The following is a 21817-nucleotide window of genomic DNA, read 5'->3' as shown; positions in this document are numbered from 1 at the left end:
AAATTATGGACTAAGAACAGTTTAGTGGATACCAGGGGAAAGGTGGGGTGGGGGGTGGGCACAAAGGGTGAAGTGGTGCACCTACAACATGACTGACAAACATTAATGTACAACTGAAATTTCACAAGATTGTAACCTATCAATAACTCAATAAAAAAAAAAGAGGAGGATTGGCAACAGTTAACTCAGGGCTAATCTTTCTCAAAAAAAAAAAAGATGATCAACATCACTAATTATTAGGGACATGCAAATCAAAACTACAATGAGATATCACCTCATACCCGTCAGATGGCTATATTTAACAAAACAAGAAATAACAAGTGTTGGGGAGGATGTGAAGAAAAGGGAACCCTCATATACTGCTGGTGGGAATGCAAACTGGTGTGGCCACTATGGAAAAGAGTATGGAGATTTCTCAAAAAATTAAAAATAGAAATACCACATGACCCAGCTATCCCACTACTGGGTATCTATCCAAAGAACTTGAAATCAGCAAATCAAAGAGATTTACGCATCCCCATGTTCATCACAGCATTGTTTATAATACCCAGTAAGTGGAAGCAACCCAAGTGCCCATCAACGGATGAATGGATAAAAAAGATGCTGTGTACATATACACAATGGTCTACTACTCAGCCATAAAAAAAGACAAAATCACGTCATTTGCGACAACATGGGTGGACCTTGAGGGTATTATGCTAAGTGAAATAAGCCAGAGAAAGACAAATACTCTATGATTTCACTCATATGTGGAAGATAAACCCACAGATAAGGAGAACAGAGTAATGGTTATCAGAGGAGAAGGAGGTGGGGAGAGGGTGAAAGGGATAAAGGGGCATATATGTATGATGATGGACAAAAACTAGACTATTGGTGGTGAACACGTGGTCTATACAGAAACTGAAATATAATAATGTACATCTGAAATTTACACAATGTTATAAGCCAGTAAGACTGCAATAAAAAAATCAATTAAAAAAATTTTTTTTGAAAACTACAGGTTAATATTTCTTACAGATATAGACGCAAAATCCTCAAAAATATTCTAGAAAACCAAATCTAGCAATATATGAAAAGGATTATTCATCATGACCAAATGGGATTTGTCCTAAGAATGGTAAACATCTAAAAAGCAATTAATGTAATAATATCCTAATGGAATATAGGACAAAAACCACATGACCATCTCAATAGACACAGAAAAAGGATATTTGACAAAATTCAACACCCCTTTTGATAAAAATACTCAACAAACTATGAATAGAAGGGAACTTCCTCACCCTGCTGATAAAATAGACATATAAAAACTCCAAATCATCATCATACTTCAGTGATGAAAGACCTATTTCCCCCTAAGATCAAGACAAAGATGTCCACTCTTGCCAATTCAATTCAACATTGTCATAGATGTGTTAGCCAGACAAGTTAGGAAAGAAAAGGAAATAAAAGGCATCCAGACTGGAAAGGAAAAAGCAAAACTTCCTCTATTTGAAGATGACATGATTTTGTATATAGAAAATTCTAAGGAACACACAAAAAACAAGGTTGCAGGATATAAAATCAAAATACAAAAATAAACTGTTTCTACACAATGGCAATGAACAATCTGAAAACGAAATTTACAATAGTATCAAAAAGAATAAAATACCTAGGAATAAATTTAAAAGAGCAAAAACTTATACTCTATAAAAATTGTTGAAAGAAATTAAAGAAGACCTAAATAAATGGAAAGATATCCCATGTTCATGGAGTGGGAACACTTAATTTTGTTAAAATGGCAATACTCCCCACATGGATCTACAGATTCAATGAAATCTCTATCCCCATAGGAAATATCTAGAAAAGGCAAACCTATAAGACAGAAAGTAGATTAGTGGTTGGCTAGGGCTGGGAAGGATGAGAGGATTGGGGTAGGGGTTATGGCTAAGGGGTGCATGGTTTCATTTTACGGTGATGAAAATGTTTTAAAATTTATTGTGGTGATGGTCACACAACTCAGAATATACTAAAAACCACTGAATTATAAACTTTAAATGGGTAAATGGTACAGTATGTGAATTATATAAGAATAAACTGTTTTAAATAAATGAATAAAATAATACATTGCACATAAAACTTCCATGCCTAATTTCCAAACAAATTTATTATAAAATAGCTTTAATATTTTGACAATAAAAGTATGCCATGATCTTTAACCCTGTAGTCAGTTGCAAAGTTCTACTGATGCTTCATTCATTCATTAATATTTGAGAGTCTACTCTGTGCTGGGCATATAACTCTAAAGCTCTAGATATAAAACAGTGAAAAAAATGGGTAAAAATTCTTCTCAGGGAGCCTATATTCTAAAGGGGATGGATAGATAATAAATAACTAAAACATATAGTATGGCAAATAGTGTTAAGTGTTGAGCAGAAAAATAAAGTAGGGAAAAAGAACTAAACAGAGACCCCACCACTCACTCCACTCCTCTTTCCTTAATTTTAGCATAAGGTGACCAGGGAAGACCAGAGAAGGTGATATTGAGTCAAAACCTTAAGGAGGTGAAGGAGGAAGCCGGATAGATACTAGAGGAAAAATAGTCCATGCAGAGGGAACATACTCCTAAAGCAGGAGTATACAGGTGAGTGTTGAAGTATAGCAAAGCAACCATTGTGTCTGCAGCAGAGTGAGCTGGCAGGAAAGCAGTAGGAGAGGAGGTCAGAGAGGTTATAGACAACCTGTGTAAGGCCCTGTATGCCACTCTAAGGAGTTTGGCTTCTACTTTTCACTTTCTTGAAAATACCTTTCATATCCCTCTTTCCTACTCCATTCTTAATGCAACCCTCAAATCCAGACCCCTATCACCCTCATTGCATGATTACATGACAAGCAAAACTAGTCTCTGCCATTAAAGTGTGCCAGTAAATATCTATTAGATTAGTCTTTCTTAAAACATTCTTATCATCATGTCACTTTTATTGGTTTCTTACTTAATGTCTAATTCAAGTCTAAATTCTTCTGCTTATAAATCAAGGTCTTCCCTAAACCAACAACTGTGTATCCACTCTAGAAAAGATAATCTATTTCCCACATATGCTATACAGTCATCCCTTGGTATCCGGGGAGATTGGTTCCAGGGCCCGCCCACGGATACCAAAATCTACCAATGGTCAAGTCCCTTAGTTGGCCCTCCATAACCACGGGTTCTGTGGTTGCTTGAACCACAGATGCGGAATCCATGGATATGGAGGGCAGACTATACTTACCTCCTTTTTTGTAAAGGACTTTAAACTTTATGATATTCCATCACTAGGATGAACTTTCAACATGGCTCAACCAAGTTTTTCCACTTGGTTTCCTACTGTGAATTCCCCAATGGTGGTCTCCCCCTTCTCTGAATTCCTATTAACACTTAACCTATACAAGGTAATTTAGCAGACAAGGGGCATTACCGTGCAAAGACTGATCTGCAAATGAATATTTTTACTTTAACAAAAACTGCCTCCTCTCTTTTTCACATGCATCATCTCAATTAAATTATAAACTCATGGAGAAGGATGATGCCTGATGCTATGTTCCTAAAAGCACCTTATGCCAAACACTAAGTAGGGGCTTGGTACTTAACTATAAAGACGAAGCAAACATACTCTTTCTTCCCTACCAAAAGAGACTCACGTAGTTTCAGAGAATCATATTGACTCTGTTAGGCTAAAATGGATCACTGCAAAGTCAACTTTAAATGATAAGCTTTAATCAAGGGTTAAAAAAAACAAAAACTCTCCAGGATATTTCCTGCAAGTTAAAATTAAGATGACACCCATATTCCATCAACAACTGGCATACTGTAACAAAAATATGGGCAAAAATGTAAATGTTTACCGGGGAAAAGCAAGACTTTTAGAATTTATAGAGATGGAATTTCCAGACCTTTTACCTTATTAAGTTCTTTCCGTACCAACAAAACTTCTCCCATATTTACATCAATAGAAAGGTAATAATGAGGTATGGTTTGCTTAGATTGCATTAACCGCTGTGCAATAACCTGAAATCAAAGAGATCAAAAAATAATTATCTTGAGTTGAGATGAGACCTTACCCACGGCTGTTTGCCCCTTTGCCCTGCTCCCTGGTAATGCTTACTCCTCAAGCATTAGTAGAACTGGAGGATGAAGGATTGTACCATAATTTAGCCCCTTCCAATGGCATTTAATCAGAACAGTGTTTACCCCAAGTACTCAATTGGTCAAACCAGACATCTCTTAAACTAATCATCTAAGATTCCCAACGAAAAAAGTCTCTGTCAGTATTTCAAACTATATATGCAACTAAACAATCAGAGAAAAACACGCCCCCAAGAGCTTTGGTTCCAGATTTATGGTAACAGTCTTACTCGACGAATGTTGCTGATTGGTATATCTGTGAAGACACCTGTAGGAACTGGTGCCACTCCTGGAACTGCGGGAGGAGGCACAGCAGCTGCTGGAGCCTATGGGGAGGTAAAAAAACCTCTTGGTAACTGTAGCTCAATCTTAGCAGAAGCAACTGGTGACTATTTTACAGATGGCAAAGTAAAAACTAAAAGGCTTATAGAGAAGTACAGCTATTTCTATCCCAAGGGAGCAAAAAGAACTCAGATTTGGACTGTGCTTAAGAGTTTTGTTTTCAGTTTTTATATTTAGAATTCTGTAACCATGTTTTAAGTGTCATTTTTCTTTGAGCCAGACTATGTTTGATGACTAGTTTATGTCAAAATATTTTTTTTCTTTTTTTTAAAGATTGGCACCTAACATCCATTGCCAATCTTATTTTTTCCTTTTCTTCTTCTTCTCCCCAAAGTCCCTCAGAACATAGTTGTACATTCTAGTTGTAGGTCCTTCTGGTTCTGCTATGTGGGACACCACCCCAGCATGGCTTGATAAGCAGTACTAGGTCTGTGCCCAGGATCTGAACTGTAAAGCCCTGGGCTGCTGAACTGGAGTGCACACACTTAACCACTCGGCCATGGGGCTGGCCCCAGATCAAAATAGTTTTGTTTTGCAAAATTATCTTCAAGAAAAGCAATCAAAGCATTCCTAAATTGAAAGAATTAAGAGATAAATATAAACAAGGTAATTCATTTTCCTGTACAGTGTTAAGAAAAAACAATGAAGGGCCAGCCTGATGGCATAGTGGTTAAGTTCTCACGCTCTGCTGTGCTCACTGTTGGTGGGAATGCAAACTGGTGCAGCCACTATGGAAAACAGTATGGAGATTTCTCAAAAAGTTAAAAATAGAAATACCTTATGACCCAGCCATCCCACTACTGGGTATCTATCCTAAGAACCTGAAATCAGCAATTCCAAAAGGCCCATGCACCCCTATGTTCATCGCAGCATTAGTTACAATAGCCAAGATGTGGAACCAACCTAAGTGCCCAGCAACTGATGATTGGATAAAGAAAATATGGTATATATATACAATGGAATAATACTCAGCCATAAAAAAGGACAAAATCGTCCCATTCACAACAACATGGATGGACCTTGAGGGTATTGTGTTAAGTGAAATAAGCCAGACAGAGAAAGACAAACTCTGTATGATAACTCCACTCATAGGTGGAAGTTAACATATAGACAAAGAGAACTGATCGGTGGTTACCAGGGGAAAGGGGGGGTGAGGGGAGGGCACAAAGGGTGAAGTGGTGTACCCACAACATGACTAACAATAACGTACAACTGAAATTTCACAAGGTTGTAAACTATCATAATCTTAATTTAAAAAAAAGAAAAAAAGAAATAAAAATAGGGCCTGAATGAGGAGAGGATGTATTAAGAAAAATTTAGTATCACTACTCAAAAAAAGACAGTTTGGAATGCATGTCAATGTAGTATATCATCTTTGCTTTTGTATATGAAAGACAGCATATTCATATCTATATAAATTGCTAGCCAGTGAAATTAAACAAAAGAAAACACAATACTGGTTAAGCTATTCCATTCATAAATAATGTATGAAAGGGTCTAATAGACTGGACAAAGCACTTTGCACAGACAAATTACAAAAAAAAAAAAGCCAAATGTAACTCACAGGAGCAGCTTTAGTCGGCACAAAAGAGTCGATGTCCTTCTTGACGATTCTGCCTTCTGGTCCTGTCCCTGGAAGAGATACATGTGAGACCATACTGCTGGTTCCTCAAGGAGATCAACGATGATCCTGAAGTGCAAGTTGCTAACGGTTCTCTACCAAAGACCCTCTGAGGGAATCACTGTCTTAATCCTGCCCCTTAAAGTGCTCCCTAAAAATACCAGCTGGTGTCAATTACTAATTTTAATTCACACAGAGTGCTCTTGATTGATCTGTAGTGGTTTTTTTTTTAACTATAGCAAATATTCTTTTATTTTAAGTATTTCTCTTTTAGAGTTTTATCTAATTAAGTTGTACTTTATTTTTTCATGTTCTTTAATTTAAATTGGGAAATACCAGCATAAGGATAATGCTGAGTACAATTTATACCTCCAAAAGTAAGTCTGGCTGCCTCCTCCTGGTTAGCTCCAAAACCCTTTCTGAATCCTGAAACAGCTCTCATTTGAGTTGTAGATTCATTTGATCATGAAGAATTCCCTTTGTACACAGTCGACAAATATGAAAATAATTGTTTTGGACAAATCAGGCAAGTCAATTTTTCCACCACAAAATAACGTGAATAACTCTCAATTGCAATGATCTCATCTTTAGAATGATTCACTCCTTATGTGATCTCCAACATGCAAGGCTTTCTCACAGGAGCCAAGGCTCTAAACTGGCCTGTGTTAGAGCCTATGTAGGAAACAGGTGCAATGTCACACATGAGGAAAGATCTTCAAACTTCTCTCAATGGGCTTAATTTTATTTTCATTCAATTTCCTTCCTCCTCCCATCCACAACTTTAGACCCAAGTAGATAATCCTGAACCTTAATTCTCAGGAGATTGAGAATTTAGTTATTAAAATACCTTTTACACTGGCCCACTTCTAGAAAAAATTTGGTCAAATTGATTCATCTGCCCCAAGGCAGACTTTTAAAAGGATTCTCGTTGTGCGCAGTTCGTCCCAACTCCTTTCCTTCATTATGAAGAGTGAGTAGGCTAGGACTGTGTTTATCCTCACCAGCAGCTCTAGGACAGAGGTAGCAGCACCCCTATTAGATTCTCCTCCTTTACAAAAAGACAGAAACCATAACCTCCCCTTACAACCAAGGCTGATCTGGACACTGTGGCCCCTCAAGAGGAGGACAGCTGCAGTACCACCTGCCTTATGCTAAGCTTCAACCCACAAGAATTTCCTATTAGGAGTTAGCTGAAATCTTTTAAATCCTTTTGCCTATTTCCCTAAGAAGGCACAACAGGCCATCATAAAACAATATGGTATAAGGGGAAGAACACTAGACTTGGAATAAAAAACACAGGGCTGTTGTCAAACATAAACTAAACTGATGACTGTAGTCACTTAATCTCATCTGGTCTTCAGTCTCGTCTGTAGGATAGAGATTATAATACCAGTCCCTGCTCACAGGGATGTCGTGAGGATAAAATGGGATAGTGATGTCAAAGTGCCATGCATCAAAGAAATATAAAACATAATATGGGTAGTTTTGAGATATATCAAACTCTGAACATCAGGGTTTAGGATTTAAAACAATTTCTCCTCAAATGGTTACATTTTGGTTAAATTTCCTAAGTAATCTGTCCTTCTAGGGAGAGTAGGGGGACTGGAGATTGAGCTCAACAATCAATGGCCAATGATTTAATCAACCACGCTTTTTAACTGAAATGTAAAAACTCTTGAACAACAAGATTTGGAGAGCTTCTGGGTTGGTGAGCACACCAATGTGCTGGGAGGGTGGTGCTATAGAGAGGGCCTGGAAGCTGTGCACCCACGCTCCTACCACAACCCCATACCTTGTCCCATGCGTCTCTTCTATATGACTGTTCCTGAGTTGTATCCTTTATAATAAAATGGGCAACAGTAAACAAAGTGCTTTCCTGAGTTCTGTGAGTCGTTCTGGTGAATTATCAAATCTGAGGAGGAGGTCTTGGGAACTCCTGATTTATGACCAATGGGTCAGAAGTATGAGTGGTCCCAAGACTTTCAACTGACATCTGAAGTGGGGGCAGTCTTGAGGGACTGAGCCCTTAAACCTGTGGAGTCTGATGCTAACTCTGGATAGTGTCAGAATAGGACTGAATTGTTGGATACCCAGCTGGTGTCAGAGCATTGACTGTTAGTGTGGAAAACACACACATTTGCTGTCAGAAAACAGCACACAATCAATGATCCTCTCAGCTCATTTAATGTAGACCACGCCCTCCTCCTCCTACAAAATTTCTTCGACCTCATCAAGACCTTCACTCCACTGACTCCTCTGCTCTCACCATCCATTATCTCCTTCTTGTCTTCACTTCCTCCTTACCCAGCTTATACTCTGTGGATCACTGTTAAAATCACTCCCTGGTCAAACTCTAAAACATTTGCCTTCTCAATGCTAGCACCAGAGGAGCTTAATGTTGCTAGGGAAAAAAAGCACACACCTAGCTGACTGACTGTACTATAAATTCAGGGCCACAAACCTAACGTAGACACACAAAACTACCCAGAAATTAAATTATATTTCCCTTGAATTCACATTCTCAATCTCTGAGAACACTACTCCATGATCTCTCTAACCTCAAACCTCCCCGTATTCATTCTCCAGCTGATATCCTCACTTCATATTTTATTGATCAAAGAGTAGCAACCAGAGAGGTACTCTCATCTTCTGCCACCAAACCTATAAAACCACCCCATATTCTCTTCTCTCCTACAAAAACAGACAAAATGTCCCTAATTCCTATCAAGGCCAATCCCATCAACCCTTCCACTCTCAAAAACTTTGTTTCTTGCCAGATTATTCTGCCCTTTCTCCCTTTCTCCATCATCAATTTATCCTTTTCTATTAGACCACTGGTTCTCAACCAAGGGAATTTTGCCCCCTAGGGGACATCTAGCAATGCTTGAAGATATTTTTGGTTGTCACAAGTGGGGGATGCTACTACATGTAGTGGGTAAAGGCCAAGGATGTTGCTAAACATCCTACAATGCACAGGACAGCCCCCTACAAACACAAAGAATTACCTGGTCAAAAATGTCAATAGTGCCGTAGCTGAGAAACTCTATACTAGGCCCATTCTACTAGCTCTCATTTTCAAAAGCCCTCTCTTGAGCCCATATTGTCTCAAAGCTACAACTCTACTTCTATGCCTTCCTTCACAGCAAAGCTTCTTGAATGAGCTGTCCACAATGCTATCTCCACTTCTTCATCCACTTTGTGCTTTTCAACCTATCCAGACTGGCTTCCACTGCACTTTTGTTTCTATATTACTGTTGTCAAAACCCCATCTCCAATCCTTGACTAAGTTCTATGGATTCTATGTCAAAAATGTATCTTGAAGCTGTCCATTTCTTTCCATTTCCACTAAGCCACCATCATTACCTCCAACAAGAGGATCTTATCAGGTTCCCTGGCTTTCATTTAATCCATTTGCACAGAGCAGCCAAACTCATCTTTTAAAAATATAAATCATTTCACATCACTTCGTTGTTTTAGTCTTTCAATGGCTTCCTACTGCACTGCAAATACAAATTCTACCATGATCCGTAAAGTCCTTTTATGTTCTCACTCTTGTGTTTCTTTCCAACCTCTACACTAGACTCTTTGCTCACTATGCTCCATTAACTCTGGTTTCCTTTATGTTCTTCAAATGTGCCAAGCTCTTTCCCACTTTAGACTATGTACTACTGGTCTGCGCCCAAAATGCCTTCCCCCCAGTCCTTCACATGGTTGGCTCATAGCTGACTCCTTCTCATCTTTCAGGTCAGATAAATGTCACTTCATCAGAAAGATCTTCCCCAACCACGCCGTCTAAAAGCAGTCACAACTGCACATATCTTTACCCTGTTACTCACTGGTATATCACTTGGTTTATTTCTTTCTTAGCATTCAAATTATCTTATTTAATAATAGTAAGTTATTATTATCATTATTCCTAATACCTTTATATGCTTTCTATGTGCAGGCACTGTTTATTAACTTATTTAATCCTCACAACCTATAGGGTATTATTTTTATATACAAATGAAGAAACCAAGACACAAAAGGTCACATAGCTATCGTACAGCAGAGCCGAGGTTCAAACCAAGCATTCCAGCTCCAGAGCCCGTACTCTTAACTAGTATGCTCTACTCCCTTTCTGGTCACTTAATTCTTTATTGTTATTAATATAAGCATCTGAAAATGAAATCTTGTCTGTTTTATGAACAAGTGTTGGATGCAGAACCAATATTCACTGAAAATTTGTTTAAATGATAATAAATGAATCACCTAACTCTGCATGATAACAATATTGAGATGTTTCCACTTCTATCTTTAGTAAGGTAGCCAGTGTTGCTAAATATTTAATAAATGGTCCTTCTTTACTTGTCTAAATTCTTCAGATATAATTATTAAACCAGTCCCTCTTCCTCTTAAAATTTACTCCAACTGCTGTCCCTGATTCTAATCACATGAACATAAAGAATGGCAATATACTAATGAAATAACATTAAGGTGGAAAAAAGGGTCTTCTAATATTACAAGAATCTTCTGAAGTCCAAAAAATGTATAACATTCTATTCTTGTGTCTTTGGGAATTGGCTTGCCTTCTAACCACACAACAACTGATTGCAGACAAATGATAAGCAGCACTGAGTACCCATAGCTGGACGATTGGGGAAATAATCATTACTTTCTTGAGAAATTAAGGAAGGCAGAGCATCAAAACAGAAGGCAGCACAGGATAGTGAGAACAACACAGGCTTTAGAATTAAACAAATTTAGATTCAAATTGTAACTTTACTACTTAACAGAAAGGGAGATCCCTTACAAGTCTATTTTCTTCTCCAAAATAGGGAAGAACAATTCTTACTTCAAGAAACATTGCGTAAATTAAATGTGGCAATTAAGTGACTAGCACACAGTAGTAGCCATCAAACAATGTTCCAGGAATATTAATTTTCTTCCTTTTCCAAATAAGTATCTTAATTATCTTACATCAATTTTAGCTTTAGTTCAAAAACTAAATTTATTTCAATGCCAGGCAATAATAATAATATGAACAAAACTAATGTGTACTGACTATTATATTCTAGACACTGTTCCAAGCACTTCGCCTGTTTTAATGTACACTATTATCCCAGTTTTACAGATGGACTAAGTAAAGACATATACAAGTAATTCACCTAAAGACACATTACACAGAAAATGATAAAGCTAGGATTAAACCCCAGACGATCTGATTCAAAACCCCATGCTCTTATTACTAAGCTACAGTTTCTCTTTGGGGAGAAAAAGATGAGTAAGACATTATCCTTTACCCTCAAGGAGGTTTAGTTCAGTTTTATATTAGTTTTATTACTTTAAGTCATTTCAAATCACCCCAACTCCATGTTTTATTTTGCATATTGCTACAGTCAGCCTAGCAATAACAGAGATTGCTTATTACATAATCAAGTCCTATAACTCAGCTTTGCTAAACAAGCACATTATACTTTCACCAACAATTAAGCAGTTTCCATAAATAGAGAATGAAAAAAGCCATCTAAATTATATAGGTAGATTCTAGACAGACTAAATAAAGTAAAATAAGTTTCCCTACTCTGTGGTGGCAAAAAGGAGGTATTTCCCCCCTCCTCCTCCCCACTATCCCAGATAAGACAACTATATAGAGTTGTACTTGCTGGCCTTAAAGAGGAAACTCAACTAAATTTTACCTTTACAACCTCATTCCACAGAAACAAGACTTACCTTTTACTTGTGTAAGGTCAATCCCTTTCTCGGCTGCCAATTTCTTTGCAAGAGGACTAACAAACAACCTTCCCTTTGGTCCAGCAGGAGCAGCTGGGCGGGCAGCTGAAGGTGTAGGGGTTACAGGTTGGGGAGTTGGAGGAACAGAGGCCACCTTTCGAAAACAGTCACAAATTGTTAATTTGCCACTGTACAGATTGATCTGAAAGATCAAGAGTCTACATTTTATTAAGATGTCAAAGGTATATTAATTAAATAACTTTCCTCTTTTTCCAAAGATCGTAATGCACATTTTTCCTGCTTAACCAACACAGCAAGATTATTCAAAACTTTATGTCAAAGACAGAACAAAGGCAAATTACCTTACTCCATAACTTGGACAGGCATGGATTTTAAAACTGCCAACCAATAAATAATATCCTTAGAGCCCTTCTTCACTTTACTTGCCGCTTCTCATTCTCTTTATCACCAATGTGTTTCTTGTTTTCACTTAATTTCAAAATAATAAACTATGCTGGAAGATTCTATGTTCGAAGAACTTTAAGAAATAAACCAATACTACTACTTGCCAGCTCCCTGTGAATGTATGGCAGTCAGAAATCAAGTTTTCTCTGACAGAAACGTGTACCTACTCTCAACTCATGTGATTGCAGCAACCGCAGAAGCCTCATTATACTGTTACTGAAGCTTAGAGTTTGTACAAGTTCATGTTATACGTGCATAGTGTAGAGCATATAGTGACAGACTAAATCCTATGCAAAACAAGCCATGTTATGTCAAGGTTCCAATGTATTACAAATATAAGCTTGATCTGCTATAATATGTGAATACCAAGAAGACTGACAGCAACAAAGATTATACAGTAAATTCTATAGAAAATGGGGAACAAAGCATTACCTTCCATATCCATATCTACACCTAAAGCAGAAAAAGAACACATCACCTTAGCTTTGTTCTCAGCAGGACTCAAGACAGCAGGAAAAAAAAAGAAAAGCCACAAGGATCAAACTATTGACCACTAGATGAGTGGTGTAGTGCCACATACCCTGTAGGTCTCCACAAATATTAACTGACTATCTCCCTCCTTATTCATAGAACCTTAGAGCTGGAAGGAACCTAGAATATCATCTAATGTAATCCCTTGATTTAGAGATGAGTAATACGCATTCCTTCAATTCTAGAAGCATACCTACCGGGGGTGGGGTAGGTGGTGCCTGTGGTTTTAAATCCGTTACTTCAGTCGGCCTATAGTCAGCAAATGCTGGGATATCTGCCTCTTTTTCTACAATGATACAGAGTGGGGTTCCTAGAGGGACGTCTCTTGTGCCTTCAGGGATCAGGATTTTTGCCAAGTAACCTTCTTCCTGTACTTCAAAACCTTAAATGGAAAGAAAAACCATTATGGAACTTAAAGGGCTCCACTATCCCACCAAACTCAAAGCACAGTTTTAAGAAAAAGGCTCCTCTCCTTCAAACTAGCTATCTAACCTTTTGCAAACTATTCAGCCTCTCTGTGTCTCAGCTTCTTTCCCTATAGAATGGGGATAATAACAGTACCTACTTCACAGGGATATTATGAAAATTAAATAAATTAGTACTTTTAGCACTACTGAAAGTGAATCAGTACTGGTACAAAATACTAAATAAATATCTGTTAAATAAAACTATGAGAGATTACAGACAGTGGTTAGTTCTGAACATTTTCTTAAAAACATCTCCATGGGCAGCCCCTATGCGTACCCACTGCACTGCTAAAGATCAGACCCACGTGAATGTTAAATTAAGGGAGCTACTAGGCTTGACAGTGATGGGAGATTACACCCCAAAAGCATCGTTGGAGCTTTTCAAAGAGGGTATACTTGGTATTATACCAAATGTATCAACGTGATGAAATACAGCATTACCAGGGTTTCCACGGTATTCGCAACTTACATTTTATTTAGCTACTGCTTTTCTTACAAGGAATTCAAACACGAAGGACTGCAAAAGTAAAACTAAAAGAAGTCACTGCAGAGGACAGCTATTGCCTTCCAGATCTCGGCTTTCTGTGGCATTGTGCCTCTCCCTGATGGACACATATTTGATGAACTCTTCCACTTCCCAGTTGAGAATTAATATCCAATAAAAGATGTGTTTAAGCAGAAAAGACTACAAGGCCACGACAGAGTTTAAAAGGTTTGATTAAGGTAATACTTCTCTAGCGACTGTTTCTAGAATACCAGCCCCTGCAGCAACATTAGTATTCAAGTTAAAATGCAAAGCAGACCTACTGTTACCAAGGTTTTTTGTTTTTCTCTTTAAGAAACAGAATCCTTTCTTCTAATAAAATCCTATGAGGGGAAGCACAATATGCAAAAAGAAAAGAGGAGTTGTTCTGGTGGAAGTTGGGGGCAGGGGGCAGTGCACAGTCAAGTCCTGCTTGTTCACTTCTCCTTTTCCCCAAGGTGTCATCAAGGAATCAGGGGGTTTGAAGAACACAATCTGAAAACAACCACTGCAGAGGATGCCCAGAATCTCCCACTGCATCTCTAGGGACTGGACAGGAAAGAAAGATATTTATCTATAAATATTATCAGAAAGACATGATTGTCTATGTGGCTTTTATTCTGAGCATAAAAACAAATTAGGAAAGGAATATACAGAAATGTGATACGATATCTGAACAGGATATATACATTCTATCAGTCATTCTCAACTATGAAAATGACCTAAACCCTGGTTTCAGTTTTCCCTCAGTCATCTTAAATTCTTTGGTATTTTCCTGCCTTGGAAGTTATTTTTTCCTGCTTCCTCTTTTTTTCCCTTGTCCAGTTTAAAGAATGGCAGTTCTGATATAGCTTCTCAGTAACATAATAAGGCCAAGAAGCAAACTCAGGCCTAAGATAATCCCAAAGTTGACATATCCTTGATTCACTGACAGTGCAGTATGAAACTGACAAATCCGACTACGCACACTTTTGTTATGAGATATCCTGTTCCAGGAAATGAATCCAAAGAATTAAAATTTTTTCACCTTATCACTCACTCGTTATAGGATAGAATGGCAATCCTCTTCCCTCACTGGAAAACTCAGTGCCTCACCCGTTAAGAGCTGAAGAAATCTCACCTATAGTGGCCTTGTCAGTCTCTATCTCTGCCAATAAGTCTCCTTCACTTAGCTTCTCACCCACTTTTTTTTCCCATCTCTGAACTGTGCCCATGGTCATGGTAGGAGAGAGAGCAGGAAGAACCACCTGCAGAAAGAAATACATGTTATTGCTTAATACTGGGAAGCTCTGGATACAATGGAACTTAAGCAAGCTTAAACAGTTTTATGGGATGAGAGTGACTGTGAGAAGCCGAATCCTCGTCTGCCTGATGTCTCTCTAACAGTAAAAGCTCAGTGTCTCAAAAGTGTCCCACCAGTGAAATCATCCTTCAAATCTCAAGCTTTACAGTATCAGCAATACTCCTGACTCACCCTCCAAAGTTAAAAGCAACGGGCAGATGGAAAAGCTTTCTTTCTAGACAGTCAAAATTAATTCCTCAATAAATATCTAAGCACAGAGCATCTTTTCATCTTTTTCTTTTAACACTTAGATTAAGCTAGAATTTTTCATTTTCACAGAATGATCTGGGCCCAGACTGTTCCATTAAAATTTTGCTGCGCTCTTTATCAGTATCTATCTTTTCCCTCAGAGGAAACTGCATTTCTCCCGAATTTCCCAAATACCTTTCCAAGATAAAAACTAAGAAGTGTTCTTACAATAGTCACTTTCGGCTCGATAAAATCTACACATCAGACTGGCCAATCTAAATTAAAAATTGCTTTCCTACTTATACGGCTTGCGTGTCCACTGAATTTGGATGCTTATTCAGTTATTATGGGTCTTGTTTGTTGCCTTCTTAGTCTTTTGTACCTAATTAACAATAAAATCACGCTGAGAGAAAAATCATTTCCATTGAAGATGTCTCAGGAAGGCAGGAAAAAAAGTAAAATAAAACTTAGACTGTAATTAGAAAATTTTTTAAAAATTTTTTTCTTGTAGGGGCCGGCCCCATGGCCAAGTGGTTAAGTTCGTGCACTCCGCTTTGGTGGCCCAGGGTTTCACCAGTTTGAATCCTGGTGCGGACGTGGCACCACTCATCAAGCCATGCTGAGGCAGCATCCCACATGCCACAACTAGAAGGACCCACAACTAAAAATACACACCTATGTACCTGGGGGCTTTGGGGAGAAAAAGGAAAAATAAAATCTTTAGAAAAAAAATTTTTCTTGTCAACCTTCATCTACTTCCTAAAAATTGGTGAAGCCAACAATCTCTATGCAGTATCTTAAAGGATAATTATGACACAACCCTAACACTTGCACACAAAGCCACAGACATAAAATGGAAAGAAATGAAGTAAAAGTCTTATGTAGTAAGACAGAATTTGCTGAACAGGATGAAATAAATACGTGAACTGAACACCAGACAAAACTTCATCATGAGTGACTGCTAATAATAAATCATGGAGGAGAACATTACGTTCAAAGAAGACAATAATTCCCATACAGAAATTTCTACAAATAAACTAAGAGAAGGAAAAATTCCAGTCTTAATCCTTTAGAAAAACGACAGCTGGGTTTTATCCATTTCTAATATCCGAAACACACAAATATAAATGGGATAACCCTAATATCTAGTAAACTCAGTCTCTTACAAACTGACTTAGTAAACAGAATCAACAGTGATTATAGTTACTGCCTTCAGCTTTCTTGCAATGCTATTATATATGTCTATTCTACGCTTATTATTTATTGTCAGTTTCCTCATTAATACTACTGGACTACTTCATCCACTCTTAGAAAACAGATCACTACACGACAGAGGAAAACACCAACTGGGCACTTTCATTCAAGGGACAGCACTTGAGGCTCACTAAAACTCCATTTATACAGGTAGTAGATGTAAGTACAAATCATCCTCAAAATCCAACCCAATGTTCTTGAATGAGAAGTGCCAAGCATTATCCTGTCTATGACAATGAGGCTGAGAAACGTTAAAGGAACCGTCCAAGTTCACACACCTGGAAATAACAACTAAGACTATAAGTTGTTAATTTTCATGTTTATATCTCCGTTTGCTTTCAAATGACAAGAGCTGGCCATATTTAATGCCAGTTTCCAGGATGCGATAGTCATCTATGAAAACTAACGAATAAATAATAAATTTTCTAGAGCAAACACCCAGAGGCTGAGCCTCACCTGCATGTGAGTGGGATATGAGCTACCAGGAGCCTGAGCAGAAGGTGTAGGAGGCGGAGCAGTGGCAGCAGGGGTTGGTGCAGGGGCTGCTTGTGGGGTTGGTGCTGCCGAGGAATCCAGTGTATAATTTTTAAAGGCCTCAATATCCTCAGGCCTAAGGAAGAAAAAGAATGCATAAACATAAGGGAGTTCTAAAGAAGATTCAGCTCCTATACAAGTAGTCTTAGAAGCCTTTAACTCCTAAATCCTCACTTCTGGGTTAAGATACTCCACTTAGCACCTAAGTTCCACAAATTACCAGGGTACGACTCACTTTTCAACTGTGATACAGATGACAGATCCAACTGGAACATCTCTGGTACCTTCAGCAACAAGTATCTTTGCCATGTAACACTCCTCCGTGCTCTCAAATCCAACAGTGGCTTTATCAGTTTCAACCTTTTAACACAAAAACAGAAGCTTAGGCTTGTGCTGCCAGTATGAAGTTTACTAGCTTGTCTCTAAAATTAGACAGTTCAACAGTCACGTAAAGATAAAGCCTCTATCACAGATTTGAAAGCAGAAATTAGTTTAAAACATCTTAGCTAAAAATCAGTTTGGCTAGTTGCTGACAACTTACCTAACCAATCTCCCCTACTATCAAGTGGTAAAAGGAAGAACTTTCAACCCAGAAAGGTGACGCTCAGTTTAGCTGGGCCAGTCCCTCCTAACTCATGTCAACGAAAATAATGCATAACCAATCTATAAATGAAAATTTGGGAGAGTTTATTCTGAGCTAAAATCTGAGGACCATGGCCCGGGGCCTTTCTTCCCGAAGGAAGAAAGAGCACCAAAGAAGTGAGGTATACAGAGTGGTTATATACCCCCAAACAGGATATTTCACATATGATTGAAATGTCCCTCCCACAATAGTCACAAAATTGCCCTGTCGGCACAGCCCTTGATGGACACAGCAGGTAGTGGGTCTGCTATCTCAGAGGGCGTAGCAGGAGGCAAGTCTGTAGTCTCGGGCTGGGTGGTCACAGGTGAGCAGCAATCAGTTCCTAGCCTAAGGAAAGATGCTTAATCCTTAAGGAAATGCCAACTTTGGGCGGGGGAGGGAAGTTGCACCTTTATCTCAAGGGCCTTTGTTCTTGCCATAGGGAATATCCAAAGCAGATATACAATGCATGCTCAGCGGCCACGGTCAGGCCCTTTTAGAAAGACAAGGTCAGGCCGAATTAGGTTTACACCAAATGTCTTCCTCATATACTCCAATATATCCTATTGCTTGCCATTTTTATTTGTCATTCACTTCCACATTTTAAAACAACTTACCTCTGCAATTAGTTCACCCTCATTGATTTTTTCCCCTTCTTTTTTTTCCCAACGGGCTATGGTGCCTGCCTGCATTGTGGGGGAAAGAGAGGGCAATGGAACCTGGAGAAGAAAAAGGAGAAACACCAAATTTTAAAAGGGCTACCTAAGTCTCAGTCTGATTTAATGTTTCGTTCAACTCAATTCAATTCAGCTTAATTTAATGCAAAGATTTTATTGAGTCCCATCACACGCTGAGCACCGGAGATATAAAAGGAGTTTCTGCACCAGAAGCTCTCCAGTTACAGGCTCCCTGCTCCTCAGTCCTGTGGGCTGACAGAGCACGGACCTCAGCAGACATTCCACATACTGCCACAGGTTTGCAGCTCTTCCTTCAATGGAATAGAAGAGGAGAAGGAAGCTCAAGAGCTACAGCGAAGATGGGTACTGGAGAAGGGCCGATGATATATACAGGGAGAGGGCTGGAGGATCCCTGAGGCCTCTGAGGGAGGATCCCGAGGCCAGAAAGTCTGCCCTGAAGGACAACGGGGTCCCGCGAAGGACAGGTCTGAGGCTCACCTTCTGATGCGGGGGGAGACTATAACAGCGGCGGCTCGGCGATCCCAAAAACTGCAGCAGGAAGCGATTCCGCGGCGTGGCCCGCGAGCTGGGGCTCCAGCCGCAGAGCGCCCGGACCGTGCCATAGCCTATGGTCGCGCGGCTGCAACCAGCCGAAGCCTGGCCAGCACGCGGCGTGACGCACGGAGCTCCCGGTTCCTCCCGCAAGGCCGTCCACCGAGCCCCGAAGCCTGCCCCTGGGGCCGCACTCTGCGCCCGCCGCGCACAGACGCGCCACATACCGCCGCCGACCCCGATACCCCAAAACCCGCGGTCTCCGGAGTGACCTCTCCAAGGGAAGCCCGTTGTTGCCGTCAGCCACGCCGCGCAGCCGCACGTTGTCGTAAAACTGGCTCCAAAGATTCACCCCACCCCCTTCCCGGACCAGAAAAGTGTGCAACGTCTGCTTTCCTCGCGGGAGTGGGAGAAAGGGTGGTCCAAAGCGAGTGTGGGGGGCTACTTTGGAACCCCGGGGCTTGGGGTGTCTCAACGGAGCCAATGCAGGCGCAGATTTGGGAAGAATAAGCTGAGGAGTGGAAGGGTCTTAGGAAAGGTATCTCCAAGCGTCGGACGGAGCCTAAGAGCTGGGAAAAGCGCGGCTGAAGGGGAGGGGCCTACAAAGGCAGCGAAAGCCGGGCTGAGAGAGGCAGAGTGGTCTGAGAAGGTGGGCCGAGGGGAGGGACCAAGTGTTGAAAAGCTGGGCGGTGAGCCCGAGGACCGGCCGGCGCTGAGAGCCTCCGGCCAAGGGGCGGGGTCTTGGAGCGCTCGGATGGAGATGAGAGTGAGGAACCGGCCCACAGGACGTCAAAGCCTTCCGGCGGGTGCCCTCAGCTCTGCTTACTCAGTGGTAACCGGGTGTGGGGCCTCGCTCTGTGCTGGCTATCCTGGGTTATTGCAAAGGTTTATTTTCAGGTTTGTAGCCCAACCAGAAACCAGATAAGAGACTTTCCAGCCAAATGGTGTGAAGGGCAGCCAAGAGGAAAATACATTCCCATATTCAAGATGTACTGTATAGCAGGATTAAGCATATTCCCTGTGTGGAGATACAGGTTTCAAAGCAGATTTGCATTTCTAATTTACCATAGAATCCCTTTAAATAGCAAAAAGCTTTGTTATGCTTGAAATATTTCGTACTAAAGCTAAACTATAAGCCCGTGAGGGCAGGGTATGTCTATTTGTTCTTCCATGTATCCTCAGATTTAGTATAGGATCTAGTAAATAGTGGAGGCTGAATGCATGTCTGTTGAATTAATGAACAAAAAGTTATCTACAGCACGTTAGTACACTTCCACTGTAAGCTTATCATCCTATAATTAGAAAATATCTCGGAGGGCCCGGCCTGGTGGTTGAGTCCATGGGCTCCGCTTCGGTGGCCCAGGGTTTCACCAGTTCGGATCCTGGGCCCCCGACTTGCTACGCTCATCAGCCATGCTGAGGCATCCTCCCACATAGCACAACCAGAAGGACCTATAACTAGAATATACAACTATGTACTGGGGGGCCTTGGGGAGAAGAAGAAGAAGAAAAGATTAAGGAAAAACAAATCTCATTTCTGAGCTGAGGGTGACATTATATTAGGAGGGGAGCACATGCTATATTTCTTTCTCTTAAGTTCCCATTGTCAGGGACCACCAAGAACACAAGGAACAGGAGGAAAAACCGACATTTGAGAACGTGTTCAACCTTGCTAGTAATTAAACATTTGGAAAATTAAAACAGTTAGAGGGTGCTATTTCATACCTACTTAAGTGGGAAACTTGAGAAAGTCTAACAACCCAGTATTAATGAGATTGGAGAGAAGGAGATGCACTGTTGGGGCCACTGAATATTGGTTGTTTTTAGAAATGATAATAACAGTAGGAAACAAGAATCAGAAAAAATTGTTTAGCTCTTTCCCCAAAATCCTATTCTAGTATCCTTAAGGCATTTAAAACAAGGTAAACGTTTTAGCATCTTTCTAACAGAAAAAGAACTGGAAAATATAACTATCCAAAAATTAGGAAAAGATTAAGTAGGCACAGCTGCCTAACAGAGTTAATATATAGGCAATACAACTGAGAAATATGAAATTTCCAGGTTGAATGGAAAGGCACATTTGAAATAATATTGAGTAGATAGAGCAATTAGATTTTTACAATTATGTAAAACTATTTATGAATAACAATTGGAAGAAGCAATGGAAGAATAATTGTGGTTCGCGAAAGGGCTTATACTGTAAATTTATAAATTATAAAAATGTTTTAACAATTTTGCATTAGCTGAAATGTCTTACTACTTCCACTGCATTTGAATTTAATAGCTGGATCTAAATTAGCCTTTGTATGAGATGATCTTCAGTTTTGTTCTTCTTAGGTAGGCTTGCTTAAACCTTGTTTTGCATTTTTCAGTGCATTATCAAGTTTGCATTTTGAATATACTTTTGACAGGTATTGCTAAATCATAGGAGGGCACAGGTGGAACAGTCCAGGGGTGGTAAGTTTACCCCACAGGTAATCTAGGAATTCTTACGTTTGTCAAATCAGTCTTGAGAGAATAGGCCTGAATTCTCCTAAGCAGATTGGATAAAGGAATTTAAGGAAAAGGAAGACTCATTACTTTAAGGTTTGAAGTAGAGAGACATGTAGAATGGTGACATTACTGACACAAAATGGGTAGATGGAAAGAGGAATTAGTTGGTAACAAAGGATTCTAAGTTAAGTTCTTTACATATTTAATTTTAACATGATAATGGAATAACAATTAAAATGGCTTGTAATTAATAGTTGAAAATTAATAGTTGAAAATAGTAATTAATAGTTGTAATTGAAAGTCAAGTGAAAGCACTCAGGGCTAAAGATTTAGATATATAAAACATTCAAATTGC

At 39.5% G+C, this 21817-nt stretch overlaps 1 protein-coding gene across 1 annotated transcript in view; it reads right to left on the bottom strand.

Moving 5' to 3' along the window:
* Positions 1-19731, bottom strand: part of DLAT (dihydrolipoamide S-acetyltransferase) — a 41202-nt gene extending 21471 nt beyond the window's left edge. Inside the window, exons 1-10 of the mRNA XM_001501821.7 lie at positions 18916-19731; positions 18358-18459; positions 17354-17478; positions 17041-17194; positions 14920-15046; positions 13007-13191; positions 11814-11967; positions 6045-6112; positions 4369-4464; positions 3914-4021 (exon numbers count right to left, since the gene is read on the bottom strand). Of these exons, the coding sequence (XP_001501871.3) occupies positions 3914-4021; positions 4369-4464; positions 6045-6112; positions 11814-11967; positions 13007-13191; positions 14920-15046; positions 17041-17194; positions 17354-17478; positions 18358-18459; positions 18916-19194 (1398 nt within the window). The 5' untranslated portion in view covers positions 19195-19731. The remainder of the gene's footprint in view (positions 1-3913; positions 4022-4368; positions 4465-6044; positions 6113-11813; positions 11968-13006; positions 13192-14919; positions 15047-17040; positions 17195-17353; positions 17479-18357; positions 18460-18915) is intronic.
* Positions 19732-21817: the final 2086 nt, after the last annotated feature.

Source organism: Equus caballus, chromosome 7 (genome assembly GCF_041296265.1).
Source record: "Equus caballus isolate H_3958 breed thoroughbred chromosome 7, TB-T2T, whole genome shotgun sequence".
Taxonomy (NCBI): Eukaryota; Metazoa; Chordata; class Mammalia; order Perissodactyla; family Equidae; genus Equus; species Equus caballus.
Note: the sequence above shows the minus strand (reverse complement) of the source record. Positions and strands in the feature narration are given on the sequence as shown.